The sequence below is a fragment of the Mandrillus leucophaeus genome, unplaced genomic scaffold, assembly GCF_000951045.1.
Source record: "Mandrillus leucophaeus isolate KB7577 unplaced genomic scaffold, Mleu.le_1.0 Scaffold3, whole genome shotgun sequence".
Lineage (NCBI taxonomy): Eukaryota > Metazoa > Chordata > Mammalia > Primates > Cercopithecidae > Mandrillus > Mandrillus leucophaeus.
In genome coordinates, this window is record NW_012103142.1 from 14,142,544 (window position 1) to 14,164,732 (window position 22,189).

General features: G+C 38.0%; 1 protein-coding gene across 3 annotated transcripts; it reads right to left on the reverse strand.

Moving 5' to 3' along the window:
* Positions 1–7,659: 7,659 nt before the first annotated feature.
* ENPP5 (ectonucleotide pyrophosphatase/phosphodiesterase 5 (putative)) lies at positions 7,660–18,037 on the reverse strand. 3 transcript variants are annotated; one of them, XM_011986855.1, is made up of 5 exons: positions 17,829–18,037; positions 17,078–17,137; positions 14,486–15,349; positions 12,408–12,584; positions 7,660–10,239 (listed from the first exon to the last, which is right to left on the reverse strand). In XM_011986855.1, exons 3-5 carry the CDS (start codon positions 15,312–15,314, stop codon positions 9,812–9,814), a joined length of 1,434 nt encoding a protein of 477 aa, XP_011842245.1. In that variant the 5' UTR covers positions 15,315–15,349; positions 17,078–17,137; positions 17,829–18,037; the 3' UTR covers positions 7,660–9,811. The 3 variants fall into 3 exon arrangements, with proteins under 3 accessions (XP_011842245.1, XP_011842246.1, XP_011842244.1); XM_011986856.1 differs by lacking the exon at positions 17,078–17,137 and having other exon boundaries at positions 14,486–15,058; XM_011986854.1 differs by lacking the exon at positions 17,078–17,137.
* Between the last annotated feature and the right edge of the window lie 4,152 nt (positions 18,038–22,189).

A 22,189-nucleotide genomic window follows, 5' to 3' on the forward strand; every position in this document is an offset into this window, starting at 1 on the left:
TAACCCCAAAACAAGTACAGAAAATATTCACTATACAAATAACCATTTTATAAAGGGGCTTCTATAGGTTAGACAGAGTACTATGGATTTACAAAATGTTTGAAATATCCACTGAGGAGAGTATGTTTTTTACACTCAAAATTTCTGTGAAGATTCTCCCTCTCCCTTTTTTTCGTAATCTTAAAAAGACATGTTGGATACTGTATCGAGTACTGCTAGACTGTGTAATTCAAACCAATGCTCTTACTGAGGACTAGAAAATCTGGACAAATAAAAGATTGTGTTTATGCGTTGAGGAATTTCCAAGAAAGTGAAGAATGAAGAGGTTAGGATTTAGAAGGGAAAAAGTCCCCATAAACATGAGACCCTAAATGGCATCTGTGAATTGTAGAAGAGGCTGCTGAAGGGCTGAGAAGCTAACCTAATCAAAAGAGACTAGGAGGGGGTGGTTGAAGGAGAGAAGGCACAGATGTGAATGTATCTATTAAAGTCATGCATCTGCACTATTTGGCACAAATAAATTTGAAAATATAAATGAATAATTTCCTAGGAAAAAATATTGTTGGATAAAACTGACTCCAGCAGAGGAAAAGAAAACAAAAACATACCAGTTTCTGTATTTAGGAAAAGGTTGAGACAGTTACAGTGTACAAAAAGTATCAGACCTCAAAGACAATAATCCTTTTTTTAGTGACTCTATCAGGCTTGGATATCGTTTATATTTGCCTCGAAAAACTAATATTTTAGAAAATGAAATATATTATTTTTAAGGTGAATAAAACTGATATCAAACTTAACAAAATAGCACACACAAAAAAACTATGGACCAATCTTGAATGAGAAAAACATTTTTCAAAAATGAGAATTCAACCACATCAGTAGTTAGATGTAAATAGACTGAACATTCCAGTGAAAAGGCAGAGATTATCAAATTAGATGAAAAAGCAATATCCAACTACATGTAGTCTACAAGAGAATCACTTTAAGTACAAAGACACAAATTGAATTTTTAAAAAGGATAGAAAATAACGTGCCATGGAAACTGTATTAGTCCATTCTCACTCTGCTAATAAAGACATACCTGCGACTGGGTAATTTATAAAGGAAAGAGGTCTAATTGACTCACAGTTCCACAAGACTGAGGAGGCCTCAGGAAACTTACAATCGTGGCGGAAGGGGAAGAAAATATGTCCTCTTCACATGGTAGCAGCAAGGAGGGAAGTGCAGAGGAAAGGGAGGGAAGCCCCTTATAAAACCATCAGATCTCATGAGAACTCACTATCATGAGAACACTATGGAGGTAATTGCCTCCTTGATTCAATTACCTCCCACCAGGTCCTTTCCACAACACGTGGGAATTGTGGGAACTACAATTCAAGATGAGATTTGGGTGCAGACACAGCAAAACCATACAGAAACTAGCCATAAAAAAGCTATAGTACACATATACATATTAATATCAGACAAAGGAGTCTTCAAGACAGTAATTTTCAGAGATAGGGAGATTTCATTAATGTACAAGCACCAATATGAAAGGAAAGTATGACAGTTCTAAAAGTGTTCATACCTAAAAACAGCTTAAAAACACATTAATCAAAAACTGATGGAAGTAAAGAAATAATTCATAAACATAATTGAAGAATTTAGCACTCCTCTCTAAGTCATTGATACAACAACCACACCAAGAAAAAAAGACGATAAAGATATAGAAGACTTGAGTGATTTTATCAACCACCTTGACTTAAATGAGATTTAGAGATTACAGCTCCAAACTGCAAAAGATATTCTTTTTGTAAGTACACATTGAAGAATTACCAAGTTAGGCCATACACAGGACCAGAAAACAAATCTCAGTAAATAATCACAAAGAATTGCAATTTTACAAGGTATATTTTCTGACCACAGTGCAATGAGAGTCAATACAATTTAGAAAGTCCTTAAATATTTGGAAATTAAACAATACACTTTTAAATAACTTATGAGAAAAATAAAAATAAGGCAAATAAAATATTTGGAAATGAGTGATCATGAATATGTAGCATCAACATCTACAGTATGCAACTAAAGCATTAGTTAGAGGGAAATTTACAGCTTTGAATGCCTATCTTAAGAAAGGCTGAAAGGTTCAGAATCAATGATTACAGCCTTTGCTTTAGGAAAACAGTAAAAGGAGGAAATAATCCAAAGTGAGTGGGAAGAAGGATATAATAAAAATAAGATCCAAATTAATGAAATAGTAAAGAGAAAAATAAATTGAAAATTTATTTTTTAAAAACATACTAGTAAAATTGGTAACACTGCCTAAAGAAAAAGGGAGGTAGCAGAAACTAGCAATATCAGTGATAACAGAAGGGCCATCACTGCAGATCCTACATATATCAAAAAAAAAAAAAAAATACAGAATATTATGCCAATGGATTTGACAATTTAAATAAAAATGGACAAATTCACCGAAAAAATGCAACTTACCCAACAAATACAAAACTAAATAAAAATTTTGAATAGCTTTATATCTATCACAGACATTAATTTATCGAAAACATTCCTATGAAGAAAACTTCAAGTCCAGGTGGTTTCACTGATTAGTTCATCACACATTTGATGAAATAAATGATGCCAGTTTTACATAAATTCTTATGGAAAATACAAGAAGAAGGAATAAGTTTTATTTATTTATTTTTGAATAAGATGGAGTCTCGCTCTGTCGCCCAGGCTGGAGTGTAGTGGCGGATCTCGGCTCACTGCAACCTCCACTTCCCGGGTTCAAGCAATTCTCCTGCCTCAGCCTCCTGAGTAGCTGGGACTACAGGCACGTACCACATTGCCCAGCTAATTTTTGTATTTTTAGTAGAGATGGTGTTTCACCATGTTGGCCAGGATGGTCTCCATCTCTTGACCTCGTGATCCGCCCACCTCGACCTGCCAAAGTGCTGGGATTAGGGGCTGGAGCCACCGCGCCCAGCTAACACATTCTTGTTATAAGGCCAGTGTAACACTGGTACGAAAACATGAAAAAAATATATTAAAAGACCAGTATTCTTATGAACAAAAATACTTAACTAAATATTATCTAATTGAATTCAGTGGTAATTCAAAAGGATAATGCACATGAATAAGTGGAGTTCACTACAGGGCACAGAATCGTTTTGATCACTGAAAATCAATCAATGTTATGCTGTATATTAATAGAAAAAAGAACACATTATCAAGTCAATGAACGTGCAAAAGCACTTGGCAAAATTCAACCCTTATTTATTAGTTGAACAAACTGATTAAATTTGGAATAGAAGGAAACTTCCTCCAGCTGAGGAATGACATCTATAAAAACAAAACAAAACAAAGCCAAAGCTAATATACTGAATGATTAAATATCAAATGTTTCTCTCCTGAGATCAGGACCAGGGCAAGGATGTCCACTCTCACCACTTATATTTAACATTGTACTACAGGTCCTAGCAAGTGCAATAAGGAAACAAAAGAAATAAGTATTGGAAAATGAAACTCATATTCACAAATGCATGATAGTATACACAAGAAATCTAATAATCTACAGATAAACTCTGAGTTTAAAAAATGGCTGGATATGAGGTCAATATACAAAAATCAAGTGTATTTCTATATCTTAGCAGAAAACAATTAGAAAAGGAAAATTTTAAACTCATTATTTACATTGCTATCAATAAGCATGGAATATTTGGGAATAAGTCTAACGAAATACATGCAGAATCTTTGCACAGAAAATTATAAAGGAGTTAAGGGAGACCAAAATAAACAGAGGGCTATATAATGTTTATAGGTTGGAAGGTTAAACATTGTAAAGATGGCAATTCTTCCCAAATTGATTGTTGCATCCAAGCAATTTCAGCAGGGTTTTATTTGTTTTTTTTTATGGAACTGTGGAAGCCGACTCTAAAATTTATGTAGAAGTGTGAAGAGCCAAGACAATTTTGAAAAAAATAAAATGGTAGGACATACTCTGTCCGGTGTCAAGAATAATTCTAAAAATGTAATAAGAGAGTATGGTATTGACACAAGGACTTAAAACTAGATAAACAGAATTAATTACCTTTGTTAAAATCAAGAATCCATACCTGTGTGGGTGTATTAGACTTCTCTTGTATACCCTCAAATGCAGTCAATATACTCTTGCTCCAGTTGTGTTTTGGCTTTGACTAGCTTCCCACAGATGCAACCTGACAATGCTTAGCCTCTTTCTTCAGTTCAGACATGACTGGCCTGAACACTAAAGCGTTGAGTGCTTCTGAGATCACACTTGGCACTTGTGCATGCACTTTTCAAGAAATATAGGGAGTTAATGCCCATGGGGCCATGTAAAGGTACAAAGAGAAGGCAGCTGTCTGCAAGCCAATAAGAGAGCCCTCACCAGGAAACAAATCTGCTGGAACCTTAATCTTGGACTATCCAGCCTCCTGGAACTGTGAGAAATAAATGTCTGTTGTTGAAGCCACCCCATATTTGGTATTTTGTTATGGCAACCACAGCTAATATAATAAATAGTTCCAATACCATAAGAATCTCTTGTGTTGCCATTTTATAATCACCTTCCATTTCAAATTTTGTCATTTAAAAAATAGTATGTAAATGGAATTTTACAGTATGTAACTCTTTAGCATTGGTTTTTCCACACAGCATAATTCCCTGGAGATCCATCCAAGTTGGTACATTTGGGGAGTTGGCCCTTTTACTATGTGGTCTTCCAACTTTTGCACATGGTATGTCTCTTTATTTATTGAAAATTTCTTTGATTTGAAGGCTTCTTTGATTCATTTTGTCAGTATTTGGTAATTTTCAGGATCCTGAACCCATTTTGTTAAGTTTATATCTAAGTATTTTATTTTCTTCGGAGTGAATGTAATGGTATTACATTTTTAATTTAAGTTGTTGATTTATGAGGTAAACTTGTTCCTAATAGTTCTCTATTACCTTTTTAATATCAGCATGGATAGCCTCTATTTAATTTCTGATATTGTGATTTTGGCTGTTTTTATTTTTATCAGTCTTGCTATAGGTTTATCAATATTATTAATTTTTTTAAAGTAGTAGATTTTTATTAATTTTCTCTACTGTTTTTCTAATTTCAATTTCATTGGTTTCTATAGTTATCTTTACTATTTTCTTCCTTTGCTTTCTTTAACTTGCTCTTCTTTTCTAGTCCCCTGAGGTATGAACTAAAGTTGTTGATTTAAGACTTTTCCTCATTTTATGTAAGCCGTTAGTGCTATAAACTTCCCTCTCAGTACTGCTTTAGATTCATCCCTTATATTTTGATATTATATATTGTGTTTTCATTTTCATTAAATTCTATGTAGTTTTAAATTTTTCCTTTGAGACTTTCCTTTTGACCCAGGGACTATTTTTAAATGTGTTGTTTAGTTTCCATGGGTTTAGAGATTTTCCTGTTGTCCTTCAGTTGTTGATTTCAAGTTTGACTCCCATGTGGTCAGAAAACACAATTGGTATGATTTCAATTCTTTTAAATTTGTTGAGGTTTGTTTTATGACCCAGGATATGGCGAATGGACCTATGGTGGTGAATATTTTATGAGTGCTTGAGAAAAATGTTTACCCTGGTGTGTATTCTTGTCAGTTATGCTGTTGTTTGATCGAGTACTCTCTGTATGTTACTAGATCCTGTTGTTGATTGTGTTGTAGAGATCTTCTATATTCTTTCTGATTCTCTGTCTAGATATTCTAGAAGTTATTGAGAGGAGGGTGTTGAATCCCAATTAAATTGGGATTTATCTGTTTTTCCTTTCAGTCCTATCAGTTTTCCCAACATATGAATCATTTTGGTGCTGGTGTCAATTGTTTTTTTCTCATTGTAGTTGTGATTTTCTTGGTTTTAGGTATAGCAGGTAATTTTCAGTTGTATCCTGGATATCTTATATATTACGTAATAAGATGATGAGTTCTCTTTACATTTTTTATTTTAGCAGAAAGTCACACTGTTTTAGGTTTAGCATGTAGATCTTGTCCTACTTTTGTGGACTGTGATTCCAATGGCAGCTTAATTTTCACAGCCTTTGGGGTGCTATTGGATTACGGTCTGCTTGGATTGTGGTGCTCCTGGAATTCCCACTTGTCTCTGCTGGTCTTGCCTGAGGAAAGCAGAAGGGTTTTCCCCGGGCCAGCTGCCAGGTATCACTTGGTAAGGGAATGGTGTAGTGGGATTCCTTTATTGGTGCGCCTTGCCCATTGCAAAGTCTCTGGGTAGAGCAGGAGAGTCTCAGGCCATGGGAACAAAGAGGTTCCCCAGATTGTCTGCTGTAGCTTGGTCTCTTTTGCAGATTTTTGGTCCACCTCTATGTCTCTCAGTGGAAGAGTGTTTCAGTGGTAGGAAGGGTAATGCTCCTCTTGGCTACTCTTTAATGGGACTCCCAATCAATATTCCTCGTTGGAGGGTTATGGTAATTCCCCTTGCTGATGACACGGGTTACCCTGATGTTACCAGAGATTCTTTGATCCAGGGGAGAAATAAACCTCCCTGGGCTGCTGTCTTGGTAGGCGGGGGTTAAGAAATGCCGGCTCTGTGTGGCCTCCTTCCGTTAGGTGGGAAGCACGTGAGGCCCTGCCGCTGTGCTGTTTTTCCAGCCCCAGGTTCCCTAATCAGCTCGCAGCCTTATTACCAACCTTCAGAGTCTCTTGCACCATTTCCAGGCTCTATAATTATGCTTAGTGTGGAGGAACAAGGAAAAGCAGGACCACACTATTCTGTCTGATTAGAAGTCAAAGTATATTTTAAAACATCTTTTTAAAAAGAATCAAATTGCCCACAAGGTTATGAGGAATTACCAGGCTGACATTCAAAGAAGACTGAAATCCTAAAAGAGTGTAGCATTCAGGACATTTTGTCCTGGGGCATTGCCCTTGGGCATTGGCCAATCTGGAAGAAATCTATAAGCCTTGTGTAGCTGAACGTAAAAAGTTGGACTAGAGAGCCTGCCAAGGGTGGGAATATCGGTTAACCACCTCCTGCTAGGGGTAGGATCTCAAGGGGCTACCTTAGGATGAACCAGAAGTAAACCAACCTAGATGGCAGCTTGACTTTGAGTATAAACTCAGTCACGGAACCTGGGTCCTTCCTCCAGCTCTGGCACTAATATGTCGTGCAAATTTCACAACTTTGCAGGAGCTTTTGTTAAATCAAGGATTGAATGATCCCTTAGAGCTTTCCCAACTCTATGATTATCAAGTTATGTTTTTCTACTAATGAAAAACAAAAAAAATGTGAGAACTAGAAGAGCTGGGGTCTTTCATTAGATTTTCTAGAAATAATAGGTGCTTGTAAGAAACTAAGACTAATAATAGGATACTTACAAGGTCACAGGGCATTTTGAAAAGCAATTTAAACTTAAACTGCAGGTGATGGAGAAGAAATTGTAAAATACAAACTGAATTTTAAAAAATCCAGATGATTAATAAACTTTACAAAATGGTTGATATAGGACGATGTTGGAAAAAAAAGGGGGCACAGGAGAAGCTCCATTCCTCTGACCTTTCTAAAATTCTTACAATTAGTAAGATTAGCTAGTCTTTTATTTCCATGTACTAATTTTGAGTTCACTGCATGCAAAGCTTGACCATGAAGACATGCAGGTAAAACAAAACAACAACAAAAAGATGTCAATGATAAGTGATGTGATTTTCCCAGAAAAGTTTAAAGTTTTCTTTTCCTTCAGGTAAACTCTCCTATTTTATAGGAAAATAAGTATCTGTAAATAAACCATCTGATAATCAAATATTCATATGTGAATTTACTTTCTTACTAATGTAATAGCACCTTCTAAAATGAATTTAATGCAATTATTAATTTAAACGGACAGACAGCATAAGAGTAATGCTTTAAAATGGACCAATTTCACCTTCCAGTCATTTTGCTGACATTTCAATAATACAGGGTAAGTTCACAGCTAAAAAGCAAGCCAACATGAGTGCTCATGGATTCTGAGCTGTCTAATCCAGAGTTCATACTTCTGGGGAGTTTGCTACCTACCATATAATTTCCTAGCTTTTTAATCCATAGGCCATTTCCAGTTATTTGATTCTGTTCTATTAAGAGGTTTTATAATGAAATGGGAATTATGTGCCAACATTCCTTACTGGTATTATCATTTTAAAAAATAAGACATTCACCAACTTTTAGGAAGCACTTAAATTTGGTTAAATTTTTAACTATGTTACTTCAGTTCTTCACATCCAATTTGTCCTTTCTTTCTGGAATAGTTATACAATTTTACCTACTCATTAGCCAGTTGGTGCATATATATATATATGAAATCACAATACTATCCAAGTGTCTGTAAAGTGCTATTTTCTTCAAAGAAAGTCTTTCTTTTCAGGGCTTCCTCTTTCCTCTAAGAAGCCACATGTAATACCATGCCTCTCCCAAACTTCTTGATTACTTAGAAATCTAAAGCTCAGCCTTAGGTTGTTGGAATGAAAAAGACTGAGATGACCAGGCAGGTCAAAAGTACTACCTTGGAAGTAGAAGTCTATTTGTGAACTTGGATTCAGCTTTGATTCCACTGAGCACCCGGTAGGTGGGTATTCACATATTTCTTGAAATAGGGCTATATCATCTCGGCTCCCATGTTTTGATACCTGTTACCACAAAGAGTTATTTTGCTGCCTTTTTCTAGTATGCACACTTTACCACTGTTCTGAGTGACTTGTAAACATCTTACATGTGGTCCTATTTATTTTTTCCAGGCTCCACACAGTTCTTTTCAAGGATTGAGTGGCCAATATTTTACCTGATACGGCTTGTGCTCTTTTGCAACTTTGAATCTTCAAATGTTCAAATCTAAAAGATGCTTGTGCTGTTATCATGTGCTACCAGAAAGAAAACAAACATTGTTTTATCCAATTTGATTTTTAATGTAATTAATAGTGATTTAATTTTCAAAGGAGCAAATAATTACAAACAAGAGAAAACATTGCTGAGATGGTGCCTGGTCACTTCTATTCAGACCATTGCTGAACTATATAGAAAAAATGTATATTCATGGTGTCTTCATTATTATGAAAATCACAGTAATATGACTCATCAGGAAATCACAATTTTATGACAGAAACAATATAGTTAGAATGAATCTGTCAGTACTTGACTCTCTTTTGGGGAAAAATAAATGCAAATCATGTTCTTTGGAAAGAAATATGACAAGAAATGCCCATAGTTGCATTCTGCTGTTGGGAATACATCTCCAAAATTCAAGGTTCAAAGGTTATCACATTTAATTTTCAATACTTATCACTTTCTTCTTCTCTCAATTTATGGAGATAGATTTCTACATTCATTATTAGGGATTATTAGAAATTTCATCCAGTTTGAACAATGAGTAACAAGTATTCTGTGACATGGGCGCAAAAAGTTGTTATTTTCAATCAAGTTATAAGACATAACTGTCCATAAAGTGCATTTCAAATTAAAGTACCCATCTGGAGAGAAATTTAAAGTGCAATATATAAGGTACTTTACATAGTACAAAGTTACTAAATATATACATTATATGTGCCAAGTCCAAATAAAGCAGGATCTTATCTGTCCCTTTGCTACAGTGAACAATGGAGACATACTCTTACATCTTTATTCCTTTGCAGGTGTAAGTATTTTGGTCTCTCTCTCTCTCTGTGTGTGTATGTGTGTGTGTGTGTGTGTGTGTACCTAAAAACGTAACTGCTTAATGGTTTGTGCAAATGTCTGGAACTGGTTTCCCAGAATTTGAAACCTTTAAACACTGACATAATTATGAAATCTCCACTTCAATATGCAAATCCACTTCAGAGTAACATTAGGCTTGTAATAATGGTTGAGCTATTTCACCATGCATATCTTGTAAGGCAGGTATTTGACTGTGAATTAAATGTTTAATGAAAATTATAAAAAATACAATCACTATAATGCTGCCAAGAGAGACCCCTATGAAATAAGGGTATGACTGCTCTTGGTCATATTCTGCTGGTTTGACACTACCAGGGAGGAGTATAGTACTCTGTGTATAAGGGACTGCCCTTGGTATTGCTGAATTGAGCAGATCCTGGACATTCCAGAATGATCCATTGTGTGGCATGGCGGTGATATTAAGGAGGTGGCATAGTAGTGGGTACAAATCTGTGGAGTTCATGGCTTCTTTTGAGAAATTCTTTCTGAAGGCAGGACCATGGGCTAAAAATATTGGATGCATTTCTGCTAACGCATTATCATAACCGTGGTTGCCTACTGTAAAGAGAAAATACGTGAAAAAGTTAGCTAGCTATGCATTAAAATGGACATAATTGTTGTATGGTCAAGTTCTGAACTTAAATGCACATCTTATCTAGTTTGACTGTAAACATAAAATAATCTTTGACAAACAATCTCTGCTGTTGTTCACATCACAATTCTCTTCAGGAAATGAAGGGTCAAATGGTTGCGAATCTTTCTCACAGGCCAACAGTGACTTAAACAGCAGGGGAAGAAGGGTAAAGAACAAAGCAGAGCCAAGTTAGGGAAAAATTAGAGTTTTGTTTTGTTTTAACTGGTGGCAAAGTAATATTCAGCAAATACTTATTGGGCACCTACTGTGTTCCAATGATTGTTCTAAAGATAAGAGATAAAGGTGCTCTTAGTCTTACTCTGAAGCCAATAAACTCACAGTGAACACAACAAAAGGGGAGATACAATACATTAAAAAAAAAAAAGAAACCATAAAAATCAAACCTGTACTTAACAGCTATAATCTATTACTAAAAAACAAAGGTCAGAGTGGAGGAGAGTAGGAAACTCTTGATTTTGATGCCTCTAATCAGGATCCAACTTAGCATTATGTGCTTTTAGAGTGGCTACACATAAGGTGAAAACTTGGGGGTCTTCTGACATATGTATCAAATGACATAAAATGGATATGAAATTGATAATAGCTGGATGTCAAAGGCATGTGTGCCTAGCACGGTATCAAGGTGCAAGGCGAAGGAGCTACTGCTAAGATGGCACGCAAAGAAAACTGACAGGCTTTATCTTAAAGGTGGCAAGGAGAATGACTAGTAAATCCATCTCTAATACCCATACGTGCTACGGGGAACTATGTAATAGTAACACTCCCTGCCCCTGTCCCCCTCAAAAAAATCCTAAATCAGTTTTTCTAAAAGTCATAAACTGACCCCTAGTCATTTCAAAGTAATTTGAAATCTATCAGGCAAAATGTATCTACAGAAGTCATTCTAGATGCCATGATTCTTTTAGGTTTATTTAAGTAAAAGTAACACTGAACTTTTGAATCACTAGTAATTATCTGACAGAGTACTGTGCTATTCCATTAATTAATAGTCACATTGGGAATATATCATTATATACTTTGTAATTGACTGGATGATTGCTGCGTTCATGTCTATGAGAAGTTGGGATCTAGACTCTCACTCATGAAGGCAAAGATAATTACCTCATATTGCACTTCTTATTAGAAATTCAGACTTAAAATTAAGTCATTGTGACTTATGTAAAATCTTTCCTATGAATAGGGACTTTGTTTTGTAGTGGTAGCCCTGATCATAAATGCTTGATCAAGTAGATGGTATTTAATAATGAATGCCTAAGGGCAATGGTTCTCAAACTTTTGTATGTTTCACCAGGGCCTCACAGTTTCAGATTCAGCAGGTCTGTGTTGGGCCCAATCATTTGCATTTCTAACAAGCTCTCAGCTGATGTGGATGCTGCTGGGCCATGGAACACACTTTGAGAACCACTGCTTTGGGGCATTAGGGTTTAACTATTCCGGCATTAGGTATGCAGTGGTCAATCTTTAATTAATTACTGAATCATTAAACATAATGTAATATAAATTGGAGTATTATTAAGGTTTTCTATCAAAAATAGAGGTGACCAATCTATTGTGTAACTGTAGTTCTGCAAACCATTTCTAGAGGGCCCTTTGAATTTATATTAACTTTAAAATACAAATCTTGCCAAAGATAGCAGTCCTTTTTTGAGCAATCCCTCTAATATAAGAGCTACCTGCACAAGACATAAAAATCTGAACACTGGGTTATGGACCATTGTCTGTATGTAACAACTGTTTTAAGAACCAGAAACCATGTATCTGTACACATCTGCCACTATGAGTCACGAACACACTACAAATGCCATTGTCAGGCACCTGCTTTTCTTTTAATCAATAAACATGATAGAAACCCAATTCTACCTAAGGGACATTTTGTATATATCTTTTATAAATGAAGGACCAATGTCTAAAAACAGCATTTCTAGGTAAGTACTAAAACACTGTAGTTCCTTAACATTCAAGTAACAGAGAGTAAAAATACCAATCAACAAACTGCTGTATTATGTATTAAAACTGTTGTATTTTAGCAAAAAGCGATGCAGAATGGAAAGAAATACTATAACATACTCACACAGAAAGTCATCTGACTTATTCTGTAAAATGTGCCACCCTTCGTCAGCCACTGCTATGATTGGTTGAATTCGATTGTTGTATTTGTAATGCCACCTTTCTGGAATCTCTTCTTTTTTGTAAACAGTAAGGTTAGGATGAGCATGAGTTAGTGCTTCATAGACTTCATCAAATTTACCTAAAGAGAAGGGAGGAGAGGCACTCAGAACAAAATACTCATAGCTACAATCAACCAACCAACCATGGGCAACGGACTTGCTACAGAGGTGAAAAGCCACAGAGCTGAACATAAGAATCTTTAATTAATTAATTAATTAAAGATTTTAATTCTTTAATTAAAGAATTTAATTCTTTTCCTCCTTGGGGAAAACAATTTTGGGAGGGGAAACTAAGAAATAATCTTCTGTTCTAAGTTCACCTTATAGAATTAAGGAAGGGCATTTCATAGAACCAGGAACCTCTAAAGACTTCAATATACACATATATTAATTAGTGACACTATGTAAAATATCTAGGGTACTGCAATACCCAAACAAAAATAGCTAGGTTCTGGTACTTGTAAGTGCAGACACAAAGAATCTCCAGACAAGAAAACATGGTGAGCGGTGGGTGAGGGCTGGGAAAAGAGACTGGAGGTGGAAAGCAGTTTGTAAAATGGAAACATCCAAAAACACTGGAGGTGTTGCCAAAGTACTCCCTATAACTACAAATGCAGTTACCTGGGCACTGTCTTTCATCCTTCTCCTGTCTTTCAAATCCATTGCTGAGGTTTCATCCTTACTTTCCACACCACCACAAGAGGACATTCCAATTTTATAAAGGAAATTGAAGGGTTAACATAATTTTCCCCCCTTCCCCTTCCCTTCCTCCCTCCCTCCCTCCCTCTCTCCTTTTCTCTCTCTTTCGTCCCCTTCTCTTCCCTCCCTCTCTCTCTCTTCCCCCCCGACTCTCTTTTTTTCATTCGACTGGGTCTCCATGTCGGCCAAGCTGGAGTGCAGTGATACGATCATAGCTCACTGTTACCTGGAACTCCTGGGCTCAAGCAATCCTTCCACCTCAGCCTGGGATGCAGGCATGTGCCACCACGCCAGGCTATTTTTTTTTTTTTTTTTTTAGCAACAGGGTCTTGCTATGTTGCCCAGGCTGGCCTCGAACTCCTGGCCTCAAGTGACCCTACTGCCTCGGCCTCCCAAAGTGCTGAGATTATAGGCGTGATCAACCACTCCTAGCTAATTTTCTTAAACAACAAAAAAAGGGCTGTTTGCTGAAAACTGTGTGTGTAAAACACATGCATAGTTTAACATTCGCTGTTTCATATGATTCTCCTAATTCCCCTCTGAGGGATGGAATTTTCATTTGTGAGATATTATAGCTTTTCAAAATCTGCTCTCTCATTTGATGCCTAAGACCAACACTGCAAGGTGATAAAATATGTCAAAGAGCATGCCTGAGTCATGTTGTCACTTATTTTGTGACCTCGGGATATTAAACCTTTTGAGGTCATTTACCTGTCATTTACTTGTCTTTAAAATGGAGACAATGCTGAGGTGACAGGTTTGGTATGAAGATTCCAGGAGAGGTTTGTAAAAAGTTTAAGATATTGTTATCACTTTCCACACTTATAAGGAAAATAAACCTCAGATTGACCAAAGCTCTTCCTCCTTCTTATCCTCCACAGCTTCCTTGTTAAGCAGGTCCAAATTAGGAGTCTATAAAAGGCTTTGGGGCTTCTATGAAATAACTGTACATGTATTCAAGTTTTGTATGTATCTCTCCATCTCAATTTTTCTGAGAAGGGAGGCTATAGCTTTCATCATATTCTATGATTCAAAAATGGTTAAAACCTACTGCCATACATATATAGAGTGCATCAATTTCAGTATTCTAGGAAAAAGGAAAAAAAATTAGGCTTTGAGAAAAGAGATTTCGTCTTTTCAGAGTCTTGAGGATTAAATCCCAGAATATTACCATGACACAGGCAAGTCTACTTTAAAAGCGCAGCAACAGAAATCCCCTATTCATTTGATCACACTGGGCAAATGCACATCTAGCCTCAGCTCACCATTCAGTCAGCCTTACCTTCTTCTGGCAAGATGGCTGCTACTGGTGATTGATCAATCAGGGTATAGTGGTCTTTATCCAGGTACTGGTCAAGTTCTATTAACCTTTCCTCAGAGCACTGCGTCATTCCGTGATCACTTGTGATGATTAGGTTCAGAGTGTCCCACAACTTTGCCTTTTTTAGCATTTGTATGAGATATCCTAACTTGTTGTCAATATCTGAAATGACAGGCCCCATGAGCGGACTGTCAGGTCCCAAATGGTGGCCCATGTCATCAGGGTCTTCCCAATAGAGAAGACCAAGATTTATGGGCTCTTCTGATGTAAACCATTCGATAATTTTGGCAACTCTATCTTCAAATGAAACTGACTCATTGTAAGGCATGTAATGAGTAGGAAAGCACTTATGTATTTCTACATCTGTTCCGGGCCACATGGCTGCACCACTAGTATGTCCTGCCCTCTGATTTGTGATCCATATTGGTGTCGCTTCTTCCCAAAACTTGGAATCATAAATATTCATGTGATCCAAAGAGAAAGATTTGTTCCGAATAGGATCAAACATATCATTTGCAACAATCCCATGATTCTCTGCAAAGAGGCCAGTTACCAAAGTATAATGGTTAGGGTAGGTTTTTGTAATAAAAACATTAGTAACTTGCTTCACGTGAACACCATATTTCATAACATAATGAAAATGGGGCGTTGGAACTTTATATAAGTAATCCCAACGGAATCCATCAAAAGAAACTAGTAGAACATTTTGCTGGTCTGGTTGGTGAGAAAAGGTGGTTAAAAGACTCAGTGCAGCAAGTATGAAGGACACCAAGAGAAATTTCGAAGTCATTTTCAAAGTACTTGATCAGTTCAGCGTAAAATAATCTGTAGAATAAACACATAGAAATTAATGGTAATAATTTTGTTTTGTATACTTTACTCCAAACTCAGAGTAATAGTGTTTAGCAATCCTAGTTATATCATAAATCACAGCCTGGAAGAATTATGTCACAGAACTCCATATTAGACAAGAGACCTGGGGCTAAATGAATAATAAAGCTAGTAAGTTTAATTGCATTTAAACAACTTTTTCCCTTCTGATAATTTATCTAAATATCCCTCAAAAGAATTACTTAAGTGAGCTCTTCAACAGCATTTTAAACTACGACATCATTTACATAAAACTTTTTAGAAACATTTTCAGTTTGATCCAGATTTCTGACTTGTGGTCAGAAACTTTTTTATAGTCAAATACCTGTGAACACACTTAACATTATGGCTAGAACAACTATGGCAACCTAGCAACCATGAAGTATCATTAGCAAATCAAATAATGGTGCATATATATATTGTGTATATATATGTATATGCACACTTCTATTTTCAACCCCTATGTTTGGTTCATCACAGATGAAAGAAGTATTAATAAAGAGAGAGGAATATAGATGAATTTGGTTTCTTGAAATGAAATGACATTTGTGACATCCAGATATATTTATTGAAAAGTAATCTGCATTCATTTATTAATAATCAAATCATAGCCTTCTCTAAACTAAATAATTAGATTGTAAACTAAATATTAACAGAAATACAATTCTGAAATTTGTTGCTGACTTTCCTAATGTTAAAATTTGTCAAAATTTAATCTCATCATTAATATGTGTAGTAAAAGCACTTCCCTGGTTTAAATCTCTGAATCAAGGTTGTTGGACTTTTCCCCTAATCTGTGTATATTTCTAAAATACTTTCATTCTATTAGAGAAAGCTAGTAAGATGCTGTATGGATGAACAATAGATATATACATTTTGTCAGTTTTCATCCAGCAAGGATCTTTTGTTCTCTCCTTTTTCTGTCCATTCCTGCATGAAGGTATTTATAAATCCAGCAAAAGTTAGATCAAACCATACTCGTACAAATAAATCTCTTGAAACTGGCTTTTGATATCTTCCTAAGCTGAAGACTTTTGTTTGTTTGAGAGGGAGTCTCACTCTGTTGCCCAAGCTGGAGTGCAGTGGCACGATCTCAGCTTACTGCAACTTCCGCCTCCCGGGTTCAAGCAACTCTCCTGCCTCGGCCTCCCGAATAGCTGGGACTACAGGCGCCCGCCACCACACCTGGCTAATTTTTGTATTTTTAGTAGAAAGGGTTTCGCCATGTTGGCCAGCCTGGTCTCAAACTCCTGACCTCACGTGATTCACCCACCTCGGCCTCCCAAAGCGCTGTGATTACAAGCATGAGCCACGGCAGCCGGCCTTAAGACATTTTTAAACTTCAAAAATATATCCTGTTTCGCCTTGCTGTATTATAGCTGCAGGTAAATAAAAACTACTTGGCATGCTTGCTTTGCTTTCAGGAGTACAAGGTATATGTACATTGTGGGTATTGGCTGAGGGCAATAAATTCTGTTTTGCTGGTTTTAAACTGTGCTTTCACCGTACCTAGACATTTCATAAACTGAAATTGTTTTAGGTATTGCTCTCAAGATGATGGCTCAAATGTTATATTTAAAAACGATTTCTTAGATGGCAATACTCTTTCTGATTCTGGAAGGAACATTAAAAATAGTTGCAGCAGGGAATAGCAAATAGGTTCCTGCAAATATATTTACTCACCTATCTGGCTATGGACGGTAGTTGCTCTCTGTCCTTTCTCCCCCTAATTTTCTCTCCCACCTTTTTAAAACAAAGAAGGCTAGTATCAACCAAATGTAATTTAAAGCTAAAAGCAGAGAAAATAAACTACATGGAACACCTGATTTTCATCTATCTTAGCAAATTAATTCGGCAAATGTGTAAGCAGGAGAAAATTGCTTTCTTGGGACCAACGAAAGTAAGCAAAGATTAAGTGTTGTCTAAAGCTTAGGAATGTCTGGCAAGAAGACTCAACATCACATCCATGACACAGAGAAATAAATACGTGGGGGTGGGGAATGAAAATCAGATTTTTTTTTTTTCTTTTTCGTGCACAAAATGCTGCACAAAATAGTGGAATCCCTGGATCTGGCTCCAGATTTCCTTGAGTACTTTCCAGTTCTTTCTCCCCTCCAACCCTTCCTCCACAAACAAGACTTGGAGATCAAGAAGGAAGGGGCACCAATTAAAGGGAAGAGGGAAAGTGCAGAAGGAGTAGGTTTGTGTAGCTCGGATAGAAGTCAAGGGCAGGTGGTCCATCTTCTCCACCAGGATTCCATCCTAGCCACCCAGAAGGGTCGCGACGTAGGGTATGTTCCCAATTCCCAGTCATCCCGCCCACCGAGGCCTGGGCTTCTCAGATGTGCAGTGGCAAGGAGGAGGCGTTGCTTTAGGGGCCCAGAGGAGCCGTGTGGGTCCCCGGGAGGGAAGCCACCCACACCCGTGGACTCACCCTCGCACCGATCCGTTCAGTCAGCATTAATTTGGGGCAATGGGAGGGAGGGCCTGGAGGAGACTACCTCTGGCGCGCCGCGGTTAACGGCGGGAAGGTAACTCGAGGAAGCGGCGCCCCCGGAACGCGCAGGAGCTCACCTGCACTCAACTCTGGAGCTGAGCGCCTGACCGCGCCGCTCCCCCGCGCCCTGCCTCCTGGCTCCTATTGGCTGCTGCAGAGATAGTCCCCTCTGCCCGGGTTGCGCACGAAAGCCGGGCTCCCAGGAGTAGCTGCACGGCCTGTCAATCAGCTGGGGCAGGGGCGGGCGCTGCCTCGGTTTGGAGGATGGAGGGGGAGGGGACCCGCGGGGGCCAGGACTCAGCTGGGAGGCTGAGGGCGTGGGGTGGCCAATTGCTTAGTCACACACAAAACCTTCCTGCAACTTGCCTCTTCCAGGGGACCAGCTGTGCTGGAGTCAGTGATGCTGAGAGATTATTACGTGCTACCCCAATGGTGGGTGTACTCTAACATTCACTGTTTTTTGTTTAAAAGAGACTTGTATTCTCTGATTTCTTATCTCAGGTTTTTTTCTGTCCGCCGCCCCCCGCCCCCTGCCTCCCGCCTTGTCAGGAATCGGCGATGGGGCACACCATGGATTTTACTCTGAAGAACACCTGCACACCGGAGGATGCCAATGGGACAATGAAGTTTCATTCTTTTTATTGGTGGGTGTTACCTGCTTTACCTCAGAAAGAATTTATTAACCTAGTTAACTCTGCACCCCCACCGTTTGTGGTCCAGGTTTTTGCAGTTGAGGTCCCTGAGGTATATTTGTGGTATACCTAGCATGGTACCTGAAATTGTGCGAATTAACCCAAGTCACGTTCAGGATTAGGTTAATTTGCACAGGAGAGAGGCTGAACAGCTACCTTCTCTGGTGGTGGCATCTGAGCTCCAGACTCTGTTTCTACCTTTGTTTGCAAAATAAACATTAAAACTACAAACATCAGGCCTGATTACTCTTTCAGAAAGCCTTCAGTGCTTCTGGTGTGTTAGTGCCCCTATTTTGTCTTTTTCCATCCTGTAGTAGATATTTTCTTAGTTTTTGGGGGGTAATCAATGGCATTTTTAGGCCTGAGGTAGAATAGGCAGGTACTTAGTTTCCCAGTATGATCCCAACTGTCTTTACCATAAATTATAGCAGTAATACCAAAATATCCTGAAATAATTTGTCCACCTACACAATCCCAGCTAGAATTCTGACCTAATTACAATTCCAGTTCTGTCTGCAGTAGGCAATAATATCAGGTTGATTGTTACAATGTAAGTTTAACATCTAATTAGCTGGTGAAACTGGGAGCATATCTGCAACGGTGGTTTTGGCTCCTGCCTGGATCCCTTGTCTGGTGCGCTGGAGCTTTAAAGTGAATAGAGATTTCTGTTGATATTTAATTAAACCATGCAAACATTTTGGTCATAGCTTTTTCTCTGCTTCTAATAGAGGGACAATCTCAACCCCAAACATTGCTACCTCCTAACTGGGTCATCCCATCCCGAAGGGCATCTGGGCACTCTTCCATGGCCTTTTATTCGTGGTAACTTGAGTTTATGGTTTTCAACACGTGGGATGGGGATTAAGAGGGAGGCTGGTTTCTATGTTTAGTGAGACCCAAAGACAATGAAGTTGAACAAGTTGTTCCAATTCCCCAAAGCCCTATCCTTTGAAATTGCCCAAACTTGGAACAGAGTGGTCCAATCTTATAAGTCCTTGTCCCCCCAAATAGGTCAACACTGTGCTCTCCCAAAACACTCAAAGGACAATGAATGCTTATCAGAGCAGGAGTGGTGAAAATGGGCCGGACTTTTGTTCGGATCACTGAACATTTTTGGACTCTGTTTGGATGACAGCCTGCTTTGCTCTGCAAATTTTATGGAAGTCATGATTGTATTCACCAGCTATTCCTGTGAAATAGGCGTGGTACAGCTGGTAACCACAGTGCACAACACAGAAAAGTGCTCATAAGAGGCTCAGTGAGTGCCAGACTCCTCCCAGAAGTCCATATAATGACATCTAATGTTCACCTGGTAGGCTTGTTATTACTTTATGTTGTTCATGGAGAGAAAGTCTGGTTTACATAGTATAGAGGAATGAATGTAAAAATGTGGGATTCCTGCTCCCACATCTGCACCTGCCCTCCTGTGTTACTATTGCCTCAGTATCTATTTGCAATAGGTTTTCAGAAAGTTTTAGTAGCAGAAACCACAACATGCTATTGACTGTAACTATTCTTTTATTCTCTGTTATTGAATTAGTAGGTTTATAATTGAATAATAGTGTAACAGAAGAACCAACTTCTTTCTTTCAAAGGTTTTGGGGTCGGTTGGGGAGGGAGATCCCTCTGCCTGCCCAAGGAAGTCTAATAGGGGTTGAGAGCTGGATAATTTTCTTCATCAGGGGCTAGAAGAGCTTTGTGCTAAAACTGAAATGTGATCTGTTCTTTATGAAACAACCAAAACTGTCTCTACCACAGAAGTCTTGTTTTTCAGAACTAGACATCATGGTAGGGAAGATAAACACATAATTTTACAATTAAAAATCTTTAAAGGTGCATTCCAGTACATTATACCACAAATGACTAAACTAAAAGACAGTTCATCTCCTAATTCTTTGTAGAACGTTCTGCAAAATGTGGGTCTCACATATTCAATGGACACAGATAGGAACCACTGGGATTGTGCTTCTGCACTGCTCTTAATTCACGATAAACAGTGGTCTTCACTAATCTTGGCTCATTAGCAGAAGTTCAGTCCAATGAGTGAAATGTTGAATTATAGAATAGCCAAAAACTTAGCCCAAGAATTTGTATGCATATTAGTAAATTAGGCTCCTAGTAATATGCTTGAACTAATTAGAATGAATTTTATACAAAAAATTATTATGCTTTTATCCTCAGAAAGCTTCATATGAGTCAAATATAAACCTATTTGTATTGTTGTATTCTGTAAATTGTATCATAGGGTTTTAGTTCTAGGGCAGCCCTAACAAATTATCACAAACTGGGTGACTTAAAACAAACAGAAATGTATTCTCACATAGCTCTGGAGGCCAGAAGTCTGAAATCAAGATGTATTCAGGGCCACGCTCTCTCCGAGACTGAGGAAGAATCCTTGCTTGGCCCTAATGGCTGCTGGGGATTCTGGTATTCCTTGGCTTGCTGCAGCATAGCTCCAATCTCTGCCTCTACTGTCACAGGATGCCGTCTTCTGTGTGTCCCTGTGTCACGTGGCCTACTTATAAGGACACTGGTCATTGGGATTAAGGCCCTCTTCAACCCAGTATGCCTTCATCTAAATTTAATTACATATGCAAAGATCCTACTTCCAAATAAGATCACATTCTGAGGTTCCAGGTGAATGTGTATTTTGGAAGGACGCTTATTCAACCAAGTACACATAGCTAGCAGAAAGTTTAATTTTATGGCCCAGCCTAGATCGAAAGTTCATGGATTACTAATAAAATGGCTCAAATCAAGGTAACTGACAACATCTGATACTGACAAGGATTCAGAGCTATAATACGTTGCTGGACTATCATACACTACTGGTGGGAATAGACTTCCACTATGGAAGTCAGTTTTGAAGTTTCTTATAAAGTTAAATTTACACAAAACATGCAACCCAGCAATCTCACTCCTGGGTATTTATCTAAGAGAAACAAAGACAGATGTCCACTGAAAAACCTATCAACAAGTTTTTACATCAGCTTTATTCATAATCATGAAAAGCTAGAAACCAATGTCCCTCAACTAGTGAATAAACAAATTGTAGTGTGTCTATAAATGCAATACTGTTTGGCAATAAGAAGGAATACGGAACTGATGCATGCAACAACATGGAGAATCTCAAAAGCATTTTTCTAGGTGAACGAAGCCAGACACAAATGGTCATACACTGTATGATTCCGTTTATATAATATTCTAGAAAGGGAAAAACAATGGAAATAGAAACCAGATCAGCAGTTGCCAAGGACTGGGGGTGAGGGGAGGGGATTGGCTAGAAAGGGGCACAAAGAATTTTTTTTTGTGGTAGAATTTTGATTGCTTTTGTACTCACATCACTAAGTTTGTCAAAATTCAGAGAACTGTGTGCCTAAAAATGTTTAATTTTACTGTGTGGAAATTATACCTCAGTAAACAGCAGCAACAATAAGAAACCCTACCCTGCGATAATACCTCACACCTCACCAAAGTTCACGAATTAGTGCTAGTGGTGTTTGACTCTCAGTGGCCTTTTCCTGTGTGTACAGGTGCATACCAGTTCTTCCTGCAGGATGTGAGTGCTTGCAAGTGCAGGAGCTCCACGGGGCCTGCTCTGCTGGC